This window comes from Tarenaya hassleriana, unplaced genomic scaffold, assembly GCF_000463585.1.
Source record: "Tarenaya hassleriana unplaced genomic scaffold, ASM46358v1 Cleome12, whole genome shotgun sequence".
Classification (NCBI taxonomy): Eukaryota; Viridiplantae; Streptophyta; class Magnoliopsida; order Brassicales; family Cleomaceae; genus Tarenaya; species Tarenaya hassleriana.
In genome coordinates this window covers 2,708,674-2,730,499 of record NW_010962392.1, presented here as the reverse complement: position 1 = coordinate 2,730,499, position 21,826 = coordinate 2,708,674, and the positions used below count along the sequence as shown (strand labels likewise).

Below are 21,826 nucleotides of genomic sequence, written 5' to 3'. Positions count from 1 at the left end.
ATTGACTAAAGATAATACAGATCTTATTTTTGGAAAATACTGAGAGTTTATCCAAATATCTTCCAAAACTTCTGTTTTTTTTTTGTTAAAGAACCTATGTATATTTTACATATAATATATATATATATATAATTATCATTTGTTGGTTGTGTAGACAATAAAAAAATTATATATAATGTAGACAACATTGATAATTGAATAGGGTGCGAAAAAAAAACATTGAGAATTGAATTGAATGTTTTATTCTTTTAATTGTGGATAAAAAAGTATTTTGCAAATGGATCGCGATCTCGCAAGAAGACATCTTTTTCTCTGCATTTTTGAGGAGTTGGATACAATATAGTTATGATTGGCGATTCTTTTGATAAGATAGGGTTTTAAAAAACCTAAAATACCCATAAAATATGTCATCCGTGCCGTGGTTTTGGAGAGAAAAATGATAAAATAAATAATGAAATGTGACAAAAAAAAGTTGCGTTGACGTGGGACATTTCGTCGTGTGGTGCGTCGAACCCACGCGCCGTTCGCGGCAAGAAAAGTGGATCTCGGCAATGGAAAGACACAAAAGACCTTGGAACTGCTCTAAATCAGCTGCAACTGGTTACTTCAGAAAGACGACAAACCTAAGCCGCCACCCATGTGACCATCACGTGACCAACTCTCTTGCTCTTTTTTTTTTTTTTTTTTTTTTGAAACCCTTTGTTGGTTTTCATCCTCAATAAATATCACTTGGCAATTTGATCTTACACTACAAGGCTCCTTCAATCAAAGTCTACCCTTGACAATGCGTTGTCAGAACAAAAACAAAACAGAGGCTATTGTTTCTTCTTTGCCTTGGAAGCTGATGACTTGGAACTCTGAATCTCATCTACTTTAGATGTTCTGATTATAAACAGAAGCGTCTCAACAAGCATCCCCAAAACCAGACCAAGAACTCCACCAGCAGCGCTCTGCAACCAAAAAGAAAAACACTGAAAAATGAAAACCGAAACACGATAATCCTTAACTGATGTGTTCATTTTCTGTCCAAAGAATGGTAATCGAACGGGCCAATGAGAAGAACTGATACCATTGCTGCATTACGGTTGAACAGAGCTCTGAAAGTAGCGTATCCAAGCAAATATCCGGTGAACATTACAAGAGCAACGTGTAGACCTGTACATCAGGGATTGCCGAGGATATATTCAGTATCTAACGAGGTACTTACTTCTCAAGAAACTAAGCTCAGAAACCCGCGAGTTTCAGGGGAAAAGCAAACTGCTAACCGAAACCAAGCTGGTCTTTGTAAGAAGAGAAAGGCTCTTCGACATTCTTCTTTGGTGTTATATCCTTAACAAGCTCTTGGTACTCTCTTCTCTCTGCTAATTCTCTGAGTTTCTGCAGTCTCTTCTGTAATTCTTCGCTCTACGACGGTAAAAAACAAGATCAGAGAAACATTAAGTCCTCTCGCCTCTCCAACGCAAGAAACAAAAAGCCTAAAACCCAGTTGTCCAGAATTCAACCAAAGGAACACAGAAGCATAACGAGATTTCTTTCACGACTTCCCTATTTTCTCAACAGCCGAACCAAAGCACATGGAACCAAATTTCGATATCTGGAGCTACAGTACCAAACTCGAAAAACTTAATCAAGCACAGCCAAACTATGAATACTTGCACAGAAGAACACAGAAAGGAAATTGTAACAAGATTCGCTGTTATGTTGCCCAATTTTGTTGGAAGAGCATCACATAACTACTGCCTCTTTTCTTTTTTGTTGGAATTTCAAATTGATCAACCCTAAAAACTATAGCTACTGTAAAAAGAAAAAGAAAAACAGAGGAATGATCACAAAAATCAAGAGGGAAAAAGAGGGAAAAAAAACAGAAGAAGGTTGTTTACCCTGTCTGCAACTACAAGAGGAGAATAGGTTGACTATAAGATATCATGAAAATCTATTTGCTATTGCTACATGGAAAAACTAGACGATCATTGAGGAAATTTTCTCTGATTGCCTAATGCCTAATTGCATATTTGCCGCTAAAAATTCCAACAAAAACGAAGTTACATCACCCAAAAATTCTGACACTTGGGTAAGATAGAGCCCACAGACTGACCGGAGATGCGATGAATTTCCTCATACTCAGCCTAATTATCAGAAAAAACGCAAACACAAAGCCGACACAGACAGAATCGAAGGAAAACCATGAACCAGAACAAACCTATACAGATCTCCGCTTACCTTTTCTCTAGGTTTCGGACTGGTAAAGACGAAATCGGCGCCGTTGAAGAGTCCCAACAGGTCCGGTCGGGTCGAGGGATCGGATTCAGCCCATATAGCTCGGAACAATTTGTACGGAACAGCGTTCTTCGAGCGCAGATCTGAAGCGATGTCCCTGAGTTCGCCGGAGAGACGACGATCTCCGGAGGCCGATACGAGGAACGATTTCATCGGTTGAGTGGCAGCGATCATCAAGCCGGAATCCATGTCTGCCCGGGTCGGGTCCAAATCCGTACACTCTCTTCGTAAGAAAGTTACGAATGGCTTCTGCACGATCTTCACCGGCGTCAAAAATTATATTCGGACTAATAACACTTTACCCCCTATATTTTTTAAGAATGTCGAACCAGTATGTATACTTTACTTTATTACGGAATAGCCCAATTTATAAACATAATCCCATACGGTATGATATAGTAAGCCAAAACATATGTTGCTGTCGCTTGGATTTTATCTTCTAATGTTGAAAATCAGTCTTTCATTTTCTGAAAATATAAACAAGATCCGATTTTCTGAAACGCCAACACCCAACACTGTTCGGACAAAAGGGGACGAGGAAAAGATCAGATTTTCTGCTTAGTTTTTTGAAACTCCACATCCGGTCTTAAAGCCCATCAGTTCATTCGCCTAACCCAGTTCCCAAATTGCCTGATTTTGTGTGTCTCCGAGCCGACTCTGCGGAATCCTAGCTTCCAGCAAGCAAATACAGGAGGAAGTTATTGACTATATGCAGTGATTTTCTCGAATCCCGGTTGGAACGCAAATTCAGGTTCTTCTATCGATCATTTATGTCCGGTCGAGTTGATTTCGAAGGATGGTTCGTGGGTTTATGAGATTTTCGGGATTATCGAGGAGGCTATTGAATATATGCGTTGATTCTCTCTGTAAATTCCGGAACTTGGAGAAAGCTGAGTCGCTAATCATAGACGGCATTAGATTGGGTGTTCTTCCTGATGTCGTAACTTACAATACACTGATCAATGGGTACTGTAGATTTGTCGGGATTGGCAAGGCTTATGATGTAGTTCGTCGCATGAGAGAAGCCGGGATCAGGCCCGATGTCGCGACGTATAATTCCTTGATCGCAGGAGCAGCTAGGAAACTGATGTTGAATCGTGTCCTTGAACTGTTCGACGAAATGCGTCTGTCGCATATATCTCCCGATCTGTGGAGTTACAACACTTTGATGTATTGCTACTTCAAGCTGGGAAAGCCCAAAGAAGCATATCGGATTCTTTCCGAGGATATTCAGCATTCCGATCTGCCCTTTGGCGCCGACACAGTCAATATCCTGCTTGATGGTCTCTGCAAGAACGGTTATACTGACAACGCCATTATGCTGTTCAGACAGTTGCAGCATGATGGCTTTGTCCCTCAGCTCATAACTTACAACATTCTCATCAATGGACTCTGCAAATCCAGAAGGGTCGGTTCTGCGAGAAGGATGATGAGGGAACTCGAGAGGTTGGGTTACACTCCCAACGTCATTACATACACCACAATCATGAAATCCTATTTCAAGACACGGCGGATCGATCAAGGGCTTTGTCTGTTCCAGGAAATGAAGGACAGAGGGTATACATATGACGGGTATGCGTACTGTACAGTTGTTAGCGCTTTGATCAAACTAGGGAGGAAAGAAGAGGCTTATGATTATATGCTGCAGCTGGTGAGGAGCCGTAGAAAGCAAGATCTCGTGTCGTACAACACGTTATTGAATCTATACTGTAAAGACGGAGACTTTGAAGCTGTACATGATCTGTTGAACGAAATGGAGGAAAAGGGACTAGAAACCGATGAATACACACACACGATTATCGTGGATGGTTTGGCAAAGGCAGACAACATAGAAAGAGCAGAGGACCACTTGGTTTACATGAAGGCAACAGGGTTGGGATCAAATCTTGTTGCCTGTAACTGTCTGGTCGATGGTCTGTGCAAAGCTGGACATGTGGACCGGGCCATGAGTTTGCTTGAATCGATGGAGATGAAGGACGATTATACGTACACGACCATTGTACACAATCTCTGCAAAGCTGGGCAGTTCAAGTGTGCTGCTAAGCTGCTCTTGTCGTGTTACAAGAACGGTAAGAAGACGCCGAGATCGGCTAGACGAGCTGTATACTGTGGTTTGAGAAGATTAGGGTTTAGATCCAGAGTGAAGAAGATTCAGGCCAAAATAACTGTTGCTGGCGCTTTGAATTCATGTTTTCAGAGATCCTGATTGAGTGGAAAGTGAAATGTGAATGGTGATGTTGTTCTCCTGCTGTCTGAAAATGTAACATGATATTGGACAAATTTTTTAGTTTATAATCGATCATAAATTCCGATCATGAGGTTTCCTTTGAACCATACATGTATGTATGTGTGTGTGATAATGATAATGATGCATATTCTTATGCTATAAGTGAATTCACATCTTCAAAAGACGTAGTAGTAGATATGGAGACTTCATTTCCCAAAACTACCCTTCGACGGGTCATCAAATAACATGAATGCCACCCACTCTCTGTGCTGTTGTGTGTTTGAGAAGAAGACTAAAAAGGTAATTAACTATTAGGTTTTGGTTTTGCCTCCAAGAAGTCTCGCTATCTTCACTAATAATAATGACTGCATATATCTTTTTAACTTTATTTTTTTTCTTTGTTGACCATTAAAAAAAATGCCAAAATGTGGAGCCAACTCTTGGATCTTGCTTTTGATTATATAAGGACTATATATAATGGTATATATATATGTATACATTATCTTTATTACATATGTATTATGTTTTCCCATGGATGAATGCTTGTTATCTTCGGCACAAGTACTCAACAAACATTACAAAGATAACATGCCATTGAATTGCAATTATGAACTAAAAAACCCAACCAGATGAATTGACAGATTAAAACGGTGGATTTATAAATCAATTTATAATACAATGGTAAATTTTAAGAGTAATGTTCGCTGTTTCCCATTCTTTAATACCAAAATTTATACAAAAAACGATAAATATATCTACAAAATAGTATCTCCATATAATATATATATATATATATATACCTTTTGTTTTTTGCTTCAATGACAAGAAACAGGGATGATCGTGAAAAGGGGAATATATGCCGCATGAAACAGAAGCCAAGATTGTATTGAGATTTGAGAATAAGGAGTAAATATTGTCATGTGGGTCTTCTTCGTTAGATTTATTTCCTTTTTTATTTAATTTTGTCCATTGGAGACCACGTATCATACATGTGCATGGACTGCCCATGCATACACACGTATATATACTGATATGATTTTCCAATATTAATCACAATCTTAGTCAACAAGCCAATTATGCCCTCGAAAGAGAACAAGGTTATAAAGAAAAAGATAAAGAGCAATTACCGCATCAAAAGAAAACAAAAGTGAGAGACAAAAGCAAGACTTGTCTGTGAGAGACAGCAGGAGTCGCCTTGTTCAAGATATTATCTCCCAACAAAGAGAAATCTCTCTCCCCCCTCTTATATGTCCTTCAGATTATACACTCTCTCCACTTCTTGAATTCCATCATATATACTCCTTGTTCATCTTTCTGTCATATCAATTCTTCATATATCCTTTCTGTTTAATCTCTCTTTCATGGCCACTGGTTCAAATTCAGACACTTGGGCTCAGAACATCAACTCACAGGACTGCTCGCAAGGCTTTTGCTCCATATACTGCCCTCAATGGTGTTACATCATCTTCTCCCCTCCACCTCCACCTTACGATCTCCCAAACGACGACGTCTCATCTAACCCTAATCTCTCCCCTCTCGTCATCTCCATCATCGGGATCTTGGCAAGCGCCTTTCTCTTGGTAAGTTACTACACTCTCATCTCTAAATACTGCGGAAACGCGACGGAGTTTTCGGGGATCGAGAGAAGTGATCGGAATCTCGATGAATCGGCCGAGAATTCGGTCGAAAACCGAAACCCTTTTGCCCATGAGCCTCCAAACGCCGGTTTAGACGATGCCCTCATCAAACTGATCAGACATTTCAAGTACAAGAAGCAAGATCGGCTTGTGATCAACACTACCGATTGTTCCATCTGTCTGGGAGAATTCAACGAAGAAGAGAGCCTAAGGATATTGCCGAAATGCAGCCACGTGTTTCACGTTGCGTGCGTCGACCGTTGGCTAAAGTCTCACTCTAACTGCCCGCTTTGTCGGGCGAACATAACAGTGCCCACGCAAGAACTCGACCGTTTCGCGATGAATCTGGACAGAGGGTCAGTTGAAGGAAGAGAAGTGATAGTGGAAGAGACATCGAGGATGAACACGAACACGTTTCATCGGCTCGTGTCGTTGCCGAAGCCAACGAGTGTTCGTGCATTTGTCGATCCAGACAAGGGAGATACGGTCATAGAGATCAGGAGGTCTGCTTCTGTTGATTTCATTTCTTATTTTCCTCGGCAACTTTCAGTGGCTGATGTCCTGAGGATGAACGAAGAGGACGAAGAGTGTTCAGATCTTGGAAACCCTACTTCGATCAAAAGATCATTCTCCAGCGGTGGAATGTTTCTTGGGGCCCAAGGAAGAATAAGGCCACCCCGACATCCACCTGTCTGACACTCTTTTTTTTTAAACACCGACACATTTTTTTCCACATATATATATATATATATATAAAGAGATTATAGACACAAAAAAAAAGTCACTGGATGGTGATGATTCTGAAATTCAAGAAACCTTGACTTCTTCGGTTGTCTCAGTTCCAGTTTCTTGATTATCTATGTCTATACGTGCATGTATATGTATGCCATAACATGTGAAATGACAGGTTTTGCGTTGTGTTTTGATTTATATTTGTTAGAAATATTCATTTTTTTGATACATGCAAGGGGATAGATACAATATCAAAGATTGGAATGACACATCCTGTTTATACAATGAAAGTAAGGACAGAAGATGAGAGCAACGAAATTCACAAAAGGCAGAAACTTTATTACTTAGAAGATTATTCCATTTCCAAGTGTATGATTAGGGCACTTCCTCTTTCTACCCTATTCAGATACAAATTTACAGAAGAAGAAGACAAACATTACCTTCAAAGCCCACTGCTTTCTGTCTTATTCCCACTTTTGCCATCCTACGAAGCCCATACTCCCCTATCTAGAGCTTTCTTGCATCACATAAATATACATCACATGTATATATACACACACATACATACATACATACATACATACATACATACATACATACATACATACATACATATACGGCCCCTTCTAACACATCGACAGTAGTCCTTTTTGGGTATGACAAAGCTAAGCGCTTCTGTATAAGCTAAACCCTTTTGTGTGTATATATATATATGTATATATCAGGAAGAAACTGTGTGTGATGGATCCATGTAAGAAGATTTTATCCCATCGGAGATCGGTGAGGAATTCCCTTTCTTCGTTTGGCAATCCTGTAATTACCAGATGTAAGTGGGGGTGTTGATGGACTGAAACTCTGAAGATTCATCATGTTCTTCACTTGCCCTGTGCTGCTGCCCGACTCCTCTGGTTCCATCCGCGGGTTCTTCTTACTCTTCTGGAAGCTTCGAGACGTTCCCACGATCTTGTTTTTGTTCCCAAAACATAAAAGTTTTATCAGAATTTGAATTTCATTCATAAGACTGAAAATATGGAAAACAAACAGAGTATGCCCATGTCGGAAATTCCTTCCGTTTTGCCACCAAACTCAACAACTGACCAGTTGAGATGCCATGAGAAGCAGGAACTCTCTGATCAAGAAAACTACGTCTCTAAAACGTGCAAGAAAGAGAAGACGGCATTCAAAGTTTCCTACTTTTTTCACAGCAATCAAACAAGATTTTTACTGAATTACCACCAAGAATAGCCAGTACACGAAACCTGAAGTATTAGAAGAGGAAAAAGACGAGACCCCGAGACTAAAGTTTCGATCTTTTCTTGGTAACCAAACCAAACAGCAGTAATCGAATGCAGTCAAAAGCTGAGAAAGCGTCTTCCTTTTCTTGGCAGCCAAACATGTTTTTGTACTAAAACGTTGGCAAAGTTTGAACCTTTCTCTCAATTACAGAGCATGATCAGAGAGCTACAATGGACAAAAGAGAACAAGAATGTACCTTGCAGCCAAGGGAGCAGAAGCCGAAGCAGTCATCAACAAGGCTGCGGTAGCAGACATCACAGGTATTGGTCACGCCTTTTCCGGGCCTAGGCTGAGGCCTCTCGTTCAAGAACACGACCTTTGCACTGTTGATTACATACGTCTGCACTCCCGATATGTCCAGATACTTTTGTATCTCATTGACCCGTATCACGTCATGATATGAAGACCTCCTTATCTGCAATAGAACCCACAAATGTCAACAAAAAACATCTTAAAAATCTTACCAGAATCTGTGAGTGACACATGCTCTCTCTCGATGTAACTCAGACAATATCTCATAGTAGAGAATGAGAAACCGAAAACAAATGCGAAATAGCAAAGGGTTTTCTTGTAATTGTTGATCGAAAGAGAAACTGACCCCGGATCCAGAGTTGAGGAAATCGACATGAACGTATATATACATGTGAGCAAGATTTCGGATAATCATCCATCAACCAGAGAGACAAGTGGGAACAGTTTGAAAACACAGTTCAGACAAGAGATTTTACCTGAATGGTGCGATGATCCTTGTGATGGGAGAGGCAGACAGAGCAAAGGGGGCCGTTCGTGCAGTCTAAGCAATACATATTGCATTCGCTCTTGTGAGAGTCGGTATGAAACTTGCACTGAACAAAGAAATGCTCTTTCAGCAAAGGCTTCAGCCATGGCGGCCACTGGTTCTCCTCCCCTTCCGGTCCGCCGGCTCCCTAACAAAAAAAAATACAACACCTTGTTCATCATCCAAAAAAACAATAGAAAGCTTGGATTTTCAAATTTTACCAGAACATGAGCAAAAATATTTCAACTTTCCAAGAAAACAACATAGGCATTTGGTGTTTAGCATTTATACTGCAGGCCCTAGAGAAGAACAGAGAGCAAATTCGCCACAATACCATTGAATTTATAGAAAACCAAATTTTCTTTATCAAACCTATTAAGCATATATTCAGTAATACCAGATGTTCAATGACTTTTCTGGATCCATATGCTTTGCAGTATCATACATTTATAATCGAACCGAACCAAACCCAAACCGAAAACCGAAATGACCACCAGATTATTCGTCTTGCTGTATAAGTTTCAAATTTGATTCTGTCTTTTTATTATTCAAATTAAAGCTTTCAGGAAAGGCAAAACATGGGAGGAATCGAATATCAGACAGCCAATCCAGTTGAAGAAAGAGCGTGTTTTTCTTATTGTTCTTATTCGCATTAAACCCAGAAATATTCCATATTCTTGTTCGCCATTTCACTAATACAATTACTATTTCACAGATTTTGCGAGTTGGATTTGGTATATTTACCTAAGAAACCCTATTCTATTAACCAAGTTATCGGAAGCTTCTGGTTTTGGTTCTCAATAAAAATATCATATTTACTGAATCGAGCACGAGGAGATGCGAATTCAAAAGAGCATTGTTCTAATTCTTCGATAAAGATGAAAGCGTTGTTCATCAAATAAACAAAACAGAGCAACCTCAGGGGGAACCCGAACTAGAACACGTTTTAAAGCAGACAACTTTTTCAAATTTCAAGCAAAACCCAAATCGAGAAATCGAAAATAAATGAGGCAAACTCGAAGAAAAGACATAACTAATAAGAACAACGAAACCAGAGAGTCGGATGGATTTCAGAGGGGAAACAGAGTATGTGGAGCAGAACATAACTCAGAAAAAAAAAACAGATGACAAAGACGGATATAATCTGAAACACGAAGGCTAAAACCGAACCGAAATGCAGTGATTCAGAGGGGATATATGTTCGAAATACCATGATTCTCCTGTTCTTAGGCTTGATTTCTCTGATCGTGTTTTCCTGATCCTCGATCGCCATTTCCTCAGAAACTCAATGCGGCGAAAAAGCTGGGACTTTTTAACTTCAGGTGGGAATTTTTGTAAGAGGAGAGAAAGGGTTTTAGAGAGAGAATCTGAGAAAGGGTTTTGAGAGAGAGAGATGATTTCTGGGAGAGAAGGGGTTAGAGAGAGAGGAGAAGAGGAGACGGAGCAGAGAAAGAGTCGTTCTTATCCGCACAAAGTCGACACCTAAGATGCGTCGGGTTCAAGGAACCCTCCTGAGCCTTTCCTTATAAATTTCCCTTAATTTTCAATTAATAACATATATAAATATATATACACACAAAAATTTTAATTTTGGTTGTACCCTTTCTGCCCTCCTTTGGTCTTATCTGATTATATGCCACTTTCCTCCTGAAAACCTAAATCCGGTCCAATTTTATTCCATGTTTTTCGATTATTTATAAAAAAAAAAATTATTGGCACCACATTTATTGGTTGTTGGGAGAGTGGGCTTATTGTGTTAGATATTCGAAGTCGCCATTGTTATTGCCCCCATTATTGCAATTGACATCTCATCTCCATCCCTTAATTCCATTATATGTTTCTTTGTTTTAATTTTTATTTTTTTTGTTTGCATTGAAAAATTTAAAAACTAAACTATTTATATTAATGTTATGTGATTATTAAACTATATATTATTCCGTCTATAATTTTTTCTGTTTACTAATTCGTACGTTTTTGTCTTAATTAATTTGAATCCTACATCATCCATCATTATACAACATTAAACTAACTTTGAGCCCACCCGCACACACAATGATGCAACTTTCATTTTATTTTATTTAAATTGGGAAAGCATCTTGACGTTACATCCCACATCATACTTGTCGACATATATATATCCCATATGAGTGTGTCTGTATTTATATTTATATTATATCCATGTGTAAGTGTATGAATTAGTTGTAAAATAAGTTGTTATTATTGTTATTATTACACCAAAACCAAAATTAATTAATTATAGCAGAAATGTATGATGCAAATGAGGGTTGTATATAGCTTTGTCGTGAGCTATAAAAGGGGACGACAAACTCATTAATTGGATTACCTAATCCACGTATGGTTGTTTGTACTTTCATATAAAGAATAGAAAATTATGTGTATATGTGTATGTGTGTATATATATATATATATATATATTTAGGTCAAAAGGTGGGTGGTGATTACATATTGAGGCTTTGGCACCTTTTGTAATATGCTTTTGAGTTTGGCTTCGTTTCCAATTTTAATTAGGGAAATAAAGATAGCAAAGTTCTCTCCTAACTATTCCAACATGCATCACTTGACAAGGCAATTCTATGTAATAAATTAATAATACCGCCCATTGATACGCGCATACATACATACATACATACATACATACATACATACATACATACATACATACATACATACATACATACATACATACAAGGTAGATAGAATTCAATGATCTCACTACATATGTTTCGAGACAATTTTTATTCTATAAATGCTACATATATACCTTTCAAATTTTAGAAAAAAAAAGGTTAAACGATATTTAAGATGGAAATATAAGTCTTATATATATATATATATGATCAAAGGGGAATTGTATTATTTTGGGAGGTTTTTTTTTGGTTAATTTTGGGAGGTTATTAGCTTATTCGAATTTCAAGCTCTTTGGTAGGCCAATGGGTTATAGGTATTATATATATATATCGAGAAATCACTACCATGCATGCATGAAACATGCAAATACGAATTGTTGGCCCAATGACGATCATTGCTCCTGCCTCAAGAACCACACACCGTATGTATGCGGGTTTGTATTTAAAAACCCTAAAGCGTGTATCATAAAATATAATAAAAGAAACATAATATATCAACGTCATGATAACAACATCTTATGTCCATTTGTCATGCATGATGAAAGCTAGGGGACGATGTCAAATTTCTTTTCATAAAAGTTTTGAAATATTTTGGCTTTTAATTACTAATCTATTTTTGGCATGATTCATCTTTCTAGTTAAACGTTAAAGACTTTAAAATCAAATCGTTATAACAATAATTTTAATTACTCTAGAATACACGACATTTATGGTAAACCCTAGATTTTGTTCCTGGATTTTTGTATACTATAAGTCAATTATCAAATTCAGATAACAATAAAAATTTGATGAGATTCCAAGAAAGTGTTAGTGGAATTTCGTATTAGCCTAATGGGATGGGAGTGAATGATGGTACTTTCCCTGCCCCATCACCACCAACTTGATATTTTTACTTTTCCGGTAAATAATCATTTCATTCAAATATATTTATTTTATAATATAAATTTAATAAATTAAAGTGGGAAGATTTTATAGTGAAGTGTGCACTCGTATTCATAAAGTAGAGATCCCACAACAAGTCTACTATATATTATATTTTTCTATTGTCCATTGACTTTGAGGAACCCGTCCTCCATCTTGACTTTTATGTGAAAACCAAAGGGAAAATCATATAGATCTTCTCAAACTAATGTGTTACATTTTTGCAGTAATATATAATATATATATCTATATTTGGTATGATATATATATATATATATAAAAGTGAAGCTCGTATATAAATATCTAAAAGTTTATAAAAATTTCATATAAATATCTGAATTGTAAAATTTCTATATAAATATTTGAATTTTTTTAAAATTCTATATAAATATCTAAACTTTTGAAAAAATTTCAAATAAACTCAAAATCCGTTAATGACACCACCTATTTTTATTTAAAAAATTCATAAAAATTTAAAAGTTTAGGTGTTTATATAAAATTTAAAAAATTCAGATATTTATAAAGAAATTTTATGGTTCATATATTTATATGAGATTTTCGTAAAAGTTTAAGTATTTATATACTATTTTATATATAATGATAAAAACTTTGTATATTTCGTTTCTTTAATGACTTTCAGTAATTTTTTTTAATAAAGTGGAAAAGTAAATTATGTTCAGCTTCTTCAATCAAAAACTCAAATGTGAAAAGTGTGAACACAAGCTATTCGTCATTCATTGAAAATTATTATTAAATTGAAACAGATGGGCAAGGCACGCCATATCTGACCCTGAAGGCACATAGGACAAATACATCCATGCCTTGGGTGGGTCCATGGCCCATTATTCTTCATTTATATTTGATTCTCTTATTTTAGATATTTAATTTTTTTTGGTAAAATTTTTAGATATTTAATTGCGTAACCTATATATAACTTTTATTAAGAAATATCCATCCAAAGCGTAGTGCGCAGCATTGAGCGTGGGTACCAAAAGATAAATGCCCTTTGCGAGAGATGTCACAAAAAAAAAAGTTAAAATTATAATGCGGTTGTTTTACTTGTAATTGCACGAGTAAATTATTTAAGTCACAGAAAATTTATTTAAATGAAATTTCAAAATCGTATCATTTTTTATATGGAAACTGTCATTATAAGATTCATAACAATAATTTAAATAAATTACGCTAATCGATTCAAATCTTAAATATTCATGCGCGAGAAATCTTCTAGGGATGGCCATTTCGATTATTAACCGAATAACCGAATCGAACCGAACCGAATAAGAGCGGTTCGGTTCGATTCGGTTATTTGCTTAATAACCGAACGGTTGAGGAAGTTGAATAACCGTTCGGGTTCGGTTCGGTTAATAACCGAATAACCGCAGTTAACCGAACGGTTATTGAGTTTTTGTAATATTTTAATTTTTATCCTCATTATTATTAGTATTATTTTTTTATACTTCACTTTTAACCTTATATATTTCACCCAATAAACCATAAAATGTAATGTTTTTAACTTTTATCCTAATTATTGAAGTTTTTACATTTTTTTATAATTTTATTTTTACATGATTAATCATTTTGTGCATTTATTTAAATAGATATTTTGAAATTTATGTAGGATTAATAATTTTTTTAAAAAAATATATCATAACCGAACCGAACCGATCTAAAACCGAACCGAATAAACCGGAAAATATAACCGTTTGGTTATAATTTTATTATGCAAAAACCGTACCGAACCGATTAAATCTATATAACCGTTTGGGTATGATTTTTTTATAACCGAAATAAGCGTACCCGAAATAACCGAACCGAAAACCGAACCGAAACCCGAAATGGTCACCCCTAAGCACAAGGAGTGTTCATTCAGTAGAATTATATGACTAGATTTTGTTAAAAACAATCAAAAGAGACGCTGATACACGGTTTATTTCAAATTTAAATCGATTTATTAATTGGTTAGTCTTTTAAAAAAAATCATATTGACTTAATTAGTGGGATGTTTGACGTTCAATTATTGGTTTAGAAGTGGTCAAACTGAACCGGACGAACCGGTAGAGTGAACCGGCCAAGAGACTCGAGCTTCCGTTCGCGTCTGTCCCCCCCCCCCAAAACGTTGACCGCTGACTGAGCATTCCAAGTCTACTGTACGGAAACCCTCGAATTATCATTCGCTTGCCTTTGTACGGCATTTCCATTTAAGACAAATCATTCCAAATTCCATTCATAAATTAAACTAAATATCATTAAAAATCAAAACAATATTCACATGTTTTGTCAAGATCTTTTCAAAAAACTAGAATTATTAAAGCGATTTGTTTTGTTTTGTGGTTAGAGCATCGTAATTGTCCGAACAACTTGCAAGTTGGGACAAATGAAACGTATTAAAAAAAAATAATATAATGTACAGAACCATATATTTTTCAAATTTCAGGACCAACTTGCAGGAAACCCCCTTTGTCTTTTTGTATTTGTTTTAGCTAATATTCCTCCTCGTGCCAAAAACGTTAACCTATAAATATCACCAAAAATATCATTATTAAATTATAAATATCTTCGAATTCTGTACTCGTATTCCACGTTCATAGTCTCAATTTATTGCATGATGGGCCCCCCAAAAAAAGGTGGGTCCAATTTCTGTCCCATAACGTGTAATATGGGTTTTTAAAGTTATTTAAACAATTTGGGCCCAAGCCCAATAAATAATGTAAGCCCAAAGTGAGAAAGATCGTATAATTTGACCCAACCCATCAAACTTCTAACAACTCGCACGTGCGATAGGCCCAGGTTTTTAGCCCTGTCGCTGATGAAATCAAGGGTTTTGCCTCTTCTTCCTCCGATTGAATCGGTTTTCTTCGAAATCGTCAAGTGATAATTCATAGTTACCAGGTTTTCCCACATGGGTATTGCTCAAAATTCAAAATTGTTGAAATTGTCAAGTGATAATTCATAATAATAAATACATACATACATACATACATACATACATACATACATACATACATACATACATACATACATACATACATACATACATACATACATACAAACAAGGTATATAGGGTAGATAGAATTCAATGATCTCACTACATATATATATATATATATATATATATATAACAAAGTTTGTGGTTCGTAGCATGTGGTTATATATATCTACATGTATACGTGTATTATATACACCGACCAAATCTCATTTCTCATTATGAAAAGAGTGTGATGTGATCCTATAAAACTCAGAAATGAAACTCCAAATGATAATAGGATGGCTTCCAAGTGTTGAGATTTAATTAGTGAAGAAATTTTGTTCCGAGGCAAATGTTAATTAAGCTCCATTAGTGTGTGTATATATATATATATATATGTGTGTGTGTGTGTGTGTATTACAGGTGTCACACCATATATCAATATCAAATCAAACATATATAAATATATCCCAAGGTCTCTCCTTCGTGTATAGCTTATACCAAACATGATACTGTGACGTGTAGCATAATCAAGATTTGCATGATCCAAGATGAAGACGTGCTTTTGTACATATTTTGAAGTATTAGTGAGGGATCAAATATTTTGAACTAGTTGGTTATATATATATATATATATATATATAACAAAGCAAGAGAGTAGAAATTGACTCACCATTATGAAGAGATGAATTAGGGTTTTAGGTGAAAGTTTACGAATAAACAAACCGGATTGATTTGGTTATGGGGTTTAGAGCAGGCAGTTAGAGGCTTTGGTGAAACATGGAGGACAGCCCGAGGCACACCCACTTACTATTCACATAGTGATACTGTATACAATGCATATAAAATATATATACATATATATATATATGGAAATGCAAACCATCGCTTTTAGATTAACGTCCCAATCATTGAAAATGGAGATATAATAAAGAGAATATATATTACTTCAACATGTGTCCTCTCAACCACCCTTTTTTGCAATGAAAAAACGCGGCTTTGGTCCCTAACCCCAACGCTACAAATACCCCTTTCGAGCCTTTCCATTTTCGTCAACCAAACACTTTCCAAAAATGGAAACTCACACTCACTACAAAGCTCTCTCCACACTCTTCTTTCTCGTACTCGGTCTCGGCGTTTCCTACGCCACCAGCCGCACCCTCCTCACCTACGACGTTCCCTACTACGCCGGCGCCGGCGGCGAAGGTGGTGGCTCTGGATACGGAGGCATGGACGGGTACGGCAGTGGTGGAGGTGGCGGCCATGGCGGTGGCGGAGGATCTGCATACGGTGGTGCCGGTGGGTATGCTAGTGGTGGCGGTGAAGGTACAGGAGGTGGGTACGGTGGAGCCACCGGCGGATACGGTGGTCATTCCGGCGGAGGAGGTGGCGGTAGTGGAGGCGGCGGTGGAACCGCCTATGGCGGCGGAGGAGAACACGCTGGTGGTTACGGAAGCGGTAGCGGAGCTGGATACGGTGGAGCAATTGGTGGGTACGGCGGCGGAGGTCATGCCGGCGGTGGAGGTGGTGGCAGTGGCGGAGGAGGTGGCGCTGCGTACGGTGGTGGAGGAGAGCATGCAAGTGGTTACGGAAATGGGGGCGGTGAAGGTGGTGGCGGCGGTTTAGGTGGAGGAGGTGGATGCGCGTACGGTGCCAGCGGCGAGCATGGCGGGGGCTACGCCCCTTGAAGACTTATGGATGGGGGCAATTTGAATCCGTTGAACTTTTGCGTTTAATAATAATTGAATATTCTTCACCTCATCATATGCTTCTAAATCATAACCATGTCATAAAATGCTAATGCATCGATCCAATTAAGAATAGAATTTATAGGCATCCACGATGGCATTGGCATGGTTAGATTAATGAACCCAATGGAACAAGAGATTAATTACGTTAAAAGTAGAAAGCAAGAAACAGAGGACCAATCTCTCTCTCTCTCTTTTCTTTAAATCTCCGTTCCAAAAACAGATGTATCATCGCCAACCAACCAACCAACCAACACATGTACGGAGCACAAGACCAATCTAACAAAATTGATCAATGTCTGTCTGTCTCTCTCTCTATTCACATGGGAAAAACAGAGTTTCTTCTAAACTAAAGAGAGTGGGGAAAAGACCTGCGAGCGGTAGGACGTCTTCGGTTCAACAGTTTACCAGTTGTAGTTTTCATTCTTTTGGCGCCATGAATGGCTTCATGATCAGCCTCTGCCATGGCCGCCGCCAGTATTCTTGTCCGCTGAGACGGTCTGCTGTTCAGATACCTCACCGCTATCTCTCTGTCTGCAGCTTCCACCACCTTCCCTTTCATGGGTTGTTTCAAAGTTTCCTTCTTTTTCTTTGCCCCCTCCGTATGCTTCCGCTCAATCTTGTAACAACTTTCTGCAAATTCAGACAGCACCTTACCTTGTTAAGATTTAGTTTAACACGTAATCACAATTCGCCCTCTCAGCAATTTCCAGCCATTGATTGAAGATCATGTAGATGTATAGATTTATCAACCCATCATTATCAACCGACCTGAGCATAGTATGTCTGATCATAAGAGAAAATGAAGGCATGAATGTACCTAGGTGTGTCTTAGAACAGTCATTGACTGGAACACTAGCACTGTTGTGTTTTAGGACACCATCCAGACACGACGAGTCGGATTCTTGTTGGAGCAAGGGCTCGACGTAAGGTTTGTCATAATCTTCAGCCTCAGGATCGGTAAAAGGAGAATCATTGCTGTTAGATTCAGCCGAATGAAACACTTCTTCCTGTGGCTCGGGACAACAGGAAACAGGATCTTCCATTGATTGAAACACTTCTTCAACCAAGTTGCATGGCTTGTCGGGACTAGCATTATTGATGTTCTCGGAAGATACCAACTCTCTGTAGGCAGGATCCAGTACCGACTTTGGTGAGGAATTCGACATGTTCGCTTCAAGATAGGGCATAATCTGTTCAAAAGCACTAGAAAACCATGGAGTCCCCTCCCTGGCATAAAATAGAATATATGCATCCTGTGATAGCACACTACCTTCTTCAATTCTAGTTACCTGCCCAGATTTCACAACAGGTTAAAAAAAGTTCACATATTGAAGACTGTTCTGAAATCTACGAGCCATTAGAACACTCAAGTCAATTGAATCCACTGATTATTTCACCTGTGAGTCATCAAACTTATGCCATGTCTCATGGGCCGACCTCACATACGATGAGTAATGACCATAAGTTAGTGAACTCCCGATATGCTCCACCAGTGCATATAGATGGTAAGTTGTACAAACCTGAAGAAAGAAATGAAAAAAGGGGGTGTCAAAATGAAATCTTGCATACTCCCAAGTAAAGATTGCAGAAAGAATGAGAAGCAATCAACCATCATGAACTGCCATTCTCACATACTTCATTTTCTTGGCCGCCACTCATGTAGGGCTGTAAATTCAGCTCTAAAGGGAACTCCACATGCTTGAAGATCTTCTCCATAAAAAATCCGTCGTTCTTGAATCTCTTCAAATGAAATGCGGCTACCAGTGGCAACTTATCGAGCATGAGTTGCTTCTCCTTTGAAACTTTTTCCTTGCAACTATCACATGTGAATTGGTCTTCAAGCTTTTCCACACAGGTAAAAGATTCTAGTGCACTTGCTAGGTTATCCACATCTTCGATTTCCAAACTCAGGCAGAGAGAATTTTCATATGTATCAGAAAAGGAATTGCAGCTGCAGCAACGGAGCTGAAAGAGAATGGCCAGGTTTTCAACAAATGAGCAGACATTTCCCATAGTCATATTTTGTCTAAAACTTAAACACTAAATCAGAAGGATGGTTTGATTTGGGCATTTCTTACCCTACTAACGAGACGACCGCCAAAGACATGCTGAACAACATTGACACCTTGAGAAGTGACATAACCAGACTTATTCCCAGGATCCAAACAACATCTCTCTAACTTATCCAGAAATGACTGTAGGAACTCATGGGCATCTTCTTGATGGTATCTCTGGAAACCAGATGAAATATCTGCAATAGCTAAGGATAACCCATTCATCTAAAGATATTCTAGACACAATCCAAGATATTCAGCTGATATGATCAACTCTAACGACAGCCCGTAATGAACAGAAAGGTACTGTATGTACATATGTTTTCTGAATCATATATCAGACAAAAAGGATACAGTTAAGATTATCAACAAATCGAACAGGAGATACATGATCTCCTGAAGATCTCAACGCAAGCTCAATATGATCTCGGAGAACCTGAGTAACACAGAACTCCTTACTGTCACCTGAAAGTCCAAATCATAAAAAAGTAAGAAACCCTGATCACCAAATCATTAGAAAACCACAACAGCATTTGGATATTAACAATCAAGGGACCAACTAAATCGGAATAGAAAGGATATATTTATATAGTCATTGAAGGGAAAGCTATAGAAAGCAGCCAGTTATAGACCATACAATTGCAGGGCCTTGAGTGCTTGTTTGAAAATAGGCTCTCGATAAGCGGCACAGTATGAGTGAAGCATTGCAGGATCGCATTCATGAAGCAGGTGTTGCCTAAATTCCAGAGCCCTGCACCCTGCAAGCATCATCATTGAACTTGCTCAGAGTTCAGACAAAATAAGGGATAAAAATGAACTCAACAATCAATTAGTTTTGCAATAATCAAGTACATGAACACATCCAATGTTTACAATCAAACTGAATCACAAACAACTTGCAGGAGATCGTAGATATCTCAAGTGTAAGGATGCAACAGAAGGTTAACATGAATATTAGTGTCACCTTGAAGGTCAAAATCACACTACACAACCAAATTCATACGAAGTTACGAACAAAGTAGATGTAAAAGGAAAGGCACATACAACGCCAGTCGGTTCGATCTTTGGAGGTTCCTGTTGGGGTCCCGACCACGTAGACGACCATGAATTCCAGCCAAGTTCGGTCTGCTCCACTTTACGATCATCATCACTTTTGATGTCACAAATAGCCATAACCCCACTTGGTCGTTGATTATCTGTACAGGAAGACGTACACAAGTTTCCGGAAGCATCATCATTTTCGTCCGGAGAGTGAGGAGAATTCTCATTTCGTATAGAACTGTTACACCCGCTATCGCTCGGAGGCAAAATCTGAGCCTGAGGCGTGACTTGAGAACGGAAACCCTCGCTGTTATCGAAACCGACTGAAGAAGGCGGCAGAGGAGGATCAGCTAGGGCGTCTTGTGACGACGAAGAGGAAGACCCATCCGGGTTTTCAGGCTGGTCAAGGGTTTCGGCCGGAGCAGAATGCTGATCATCTCGATCTGGTGATGAGAGAGCCAAAGACTTGACAACAAGGGCTCTAATCGGAGCGGTAGGCGAAGACTTATCTAGGGGTTCGACGGAATTGGCTAATTTCGGGGAACACGAGCTCTCCCACGAAATCGGTAAAGACGTGCCAGTGAACTTGACAATTTCACCCATTGTGGCTGAAACCGGAGAAGACCGAGTCAGATTCGGATGATGAATGGACTCCTACCAACAAAGACGAAACGGAATCTAGGGTTTTCGATCGGGATAAGTGATTTGACCAATCAATAGAGAGTAAGAGAGAAAATACCTGGAGGGAAAATCGATTTTCGCTCCCTAAAAAGCTGGAAATTTTCGAATTCAATATCGAATCCTAGAAGAGGAGGGAAATGGAGGGAACCTGGAAAGCCGAATTGTGGGAGAGTTTTGAATTAGGAGGGAAATTCGAGCCGCCATTTTTTAGGGTTTTTAACCTCCGTGAAAACATGGATCTCAAACCCGACAAGTAATAACGTTTCACAGTTAGGGTTGGGCCTCTCCTTTAATTTTGGGTTTGGTTTACCCGCGGTTGGGTTTAGTCTTAACTCTTAACCATGGTTTCCTTTCACATATCGTACTTACTTTTTTTACCACATGTAATATATACAATCATTACGTACTATACAGTATATACACTGGCCATTTATAAAAAAAAAAAAGATATATCATACGATGCAAATGTATAATCCACACAGACTAAGGCAAAGATCAATTCAATTTGATCACAATTAACGTAGAAAAACCAATACAAATGACAAAAACAAAGATGTAAAAAGAAGATAATATATGTTCGAAGACAACAATAGAGTGTGTTGTACAATATAGCCACAGTATTGATATGAAGTCCCATTTCCAACCTCTCTAACTACAAAAAAAAAAAAAAAACCAAAAGGAAACTGTGTTTTTGGCCTTTTCGAAGCTAATAAAAAAAGGAACGACAAAAGAAAAACAATAACCCTTGAAGAAGAAGAAGGCATAAGGAAGATGTTATTCCAAGTTTTTTTTTGGGGGAGGGGGGGGGGGACAC

General features: G+C 38.1%; 6 protein-coding genes across 7 annotated transcripts; 3 read left to right on the top strand and 3 right to left on the bottom strand.

Annotated features, from left to right (window-relative positions):
* Positions 1-719: 719 nt before the first annotated feature.
* On the bottom strand, positions 720-2,545 carry LOC104806716. Its single transcript, XM_010531740.1, has 4 exons — positions 2,221-2,545; positions 1,266-1,404; positions 1,070-1,155; positions 720-950 (listed from the first exon to the last, which is right to left on the bottom strand). Exons 1-4 carry the CDS (start codon positions 2,464-2,466, stop codon positions 816-818), a joined length of 606 nt encoding a protein of 201 aa, XP_010530042.1. The 5' UTR covers positions 2,467-2,545; the 3' UTR covers positions 720-815.
* Positions 2,546-2,712: 167 nt separating this feature from the next.
* LOC104806715 (putative pentatricopeptide repeat-containing protein At4g17915) lies at positions 2,713-4,592 on the top strand. Its single transcript, XM_010531739.1, has one exon. The coding sequence runs from the start codon at positions 3,074-3,076 to the stop codon at positions 4,481-4,483; it is 1,410 nt and encodes a 469-aa protein (XP_010530041.1). The 5' UTR covers positions 2,713-3,073; the 3' UTR covers positions 4,484-4,592.
* Positions 4,593-5,548: 956 nt separating this feature from the next.
* Positions 5,549-7,426, top strand: LOC104806713 (putative RING-H2 finger protein ATL53). The gene has a single exon (XM_010531735.2). It carries the CDS (start codon positions 5,866-5,868, stop codon positions 6,835-6,837), a length of 972 nt encoding a protein of 323 aa, XP_010530037.1. The 5' UTR covers positions 5,549-5,865; the 3' UTR covers positions 6,838-7,426.
* LOC104806714 lies at positions 7,192-10,435 on the bottom strand. Its single transcript, XM_010531738.2, has 4 exons — positions 10,158-10,435; positions 8,898-9,095; positions 8,366-8,584; positions 7,192-7,836 (listed from the first exon to the last, which is right to left on the bottom strand). The coding sequence occupies exons 1-4, from the start codon at positions 10,218-10,220 to the stop codon at positions 7,636-7,638; spliced, it is 681 nt and encodes a 226-aa protein (XP_010530040.1). The 5' UTR covers positions 10,221-10,435; the 3' UTR covers positions 7,192-7,635.
* A 6,123-nt stretch (positions 10,436-16,558) lies between these two features.
* On the top strand, positions 16,559-17,549 carry LOC104806710 (glycine-rich cell wall structural protein 1.8). Its single transcript, XM_010531732.1, has one exon. It carries the CDS (start codon positions 16,559-16,561, stop codon positions 17,171-17,173), a length of 615 nt encoding a protein of 204 aa, XP_010530034.1. The 3' UTR covers positions 17,174-17,549.
* Positions 17,405-21,221, bottom strand: LOC104806712 (ubiquitin carboxyl-terminal hydrolase 21-like). 2 transcript variants are annotated; one of them, XM_010531733.2, is made up of 9 exons: positions 21,071-21,221; positions 20,335-20,985; positions 19,928-20,048; positions 19,645-19,755; positions 19,315-19,487; positions 18,872-19,201; positions 18,634-18,756; positions 18,054-18,525; positions 17,405-17,866 (listed from the first exon to the last, which is right to left on the bottom strand). In XM_010531733.2, exons 2-9 carry the CDS (start codon positions 20,932-20,934, stop codon positions 17,583-17,585), a joined length of 2,214 nt encoding a protein of 737 aa, XP_010530035.1. In that variant the 5' UTR covers positions 20,935-20,985; positions 21,071-21,221; the 3' UTR covers positions 17,405-17,582. The 2 variants fall into 2 exon arrangements, with proteins under 2 accessions (XP_010530035.1, XP_010530036.1); XM_010531734.2 differs by having other exon boundaries at positions 20,335-20,939.
* Between the last annotated feature and the right edge of the window lie 605 nt (positions 21,222-21,826).

Coding starts and splice junctions, on each gene's coding strand:
- LOC104806716 (XM_010531740.1), bottom strand. CDS start 2,466: ATGGATTCCGGCTTGATGATCGCTGCCACTCAACCGATGAAATCGTTC. Junction 1,405..2,220: donor GTCCGAAACCTAGAGAAAAG/GTAAGCGGAGAT, acceptor TTACCGTCGTAG/AGCGAAGAATTACAGAAGAG. Junction 951..1,069: donor TCAACCGTAATGCAGCAATG/GTATCAGTTCTT, acceptor TTTTGGTTGCAG/AGCGCTGCTGGTGGAGTTCT.
- LOC104806712 (XM_010531733.2), bottom strand. CDS start 20,934: ATGGGTGAAATTGTCAAGTTCACTGGCACGTCTTTACCGATTTCGTGG. Junction 19,202..19,314: donor GCGGTCGTCTCGTTAGTAGG/GTAAGAAATGCC, acceptor ATTCTCTTTCAG/CTCCGTTGCTGCAGCTGCAA. Junction 17,867..18,053: donor CTGTTCTAAGACACACCTAG/GTACATTCATGC, acceptor CTGAATTTGCAG/AAAGTTGTTACAAGATTGAG.
- LOC104806715 (XM_010531739.1), top strand. CDS start 3,074: ATGGTTCGTGGGTTTATGAGATTTTCGGGATTATCGAGGAGGCTATTG.
- LOC104806710 (XM_010531732.1), top strand. CDS start 16,559: ATGGAAACTCACACTCACTACAAAGCTCTCTCCACACTCTTCTTTCTC.
- LOC104806714 (XM_010531738.2), bottom strand. CDS start 10,220: ATGGCGATCGAGGATCAGGAAAACACGATCAGAGAAATCAAGCCTAAG. Junction 9,096..10,157: donor CTAAGAACAGGAGAATCATG/GTATTTCGAACA, acceptor TTTTTTTGTTAG/GGAGCCGGCGGACCGGAAGG. Junction 7,837..8,365: donor TCTGCTCCCTTGGCTGCAAG/GTACATTCTTGT, acceptor AACAAAAACAAG/ATCGTGGGAACGTCTCGAAG.
- LOC104806713 (XM_010531735.2), top strand. CDS start 5,866: ATGGCCACTGGTTCAAATTCAGACACTTGGGCTCAGAACATCAACTCA.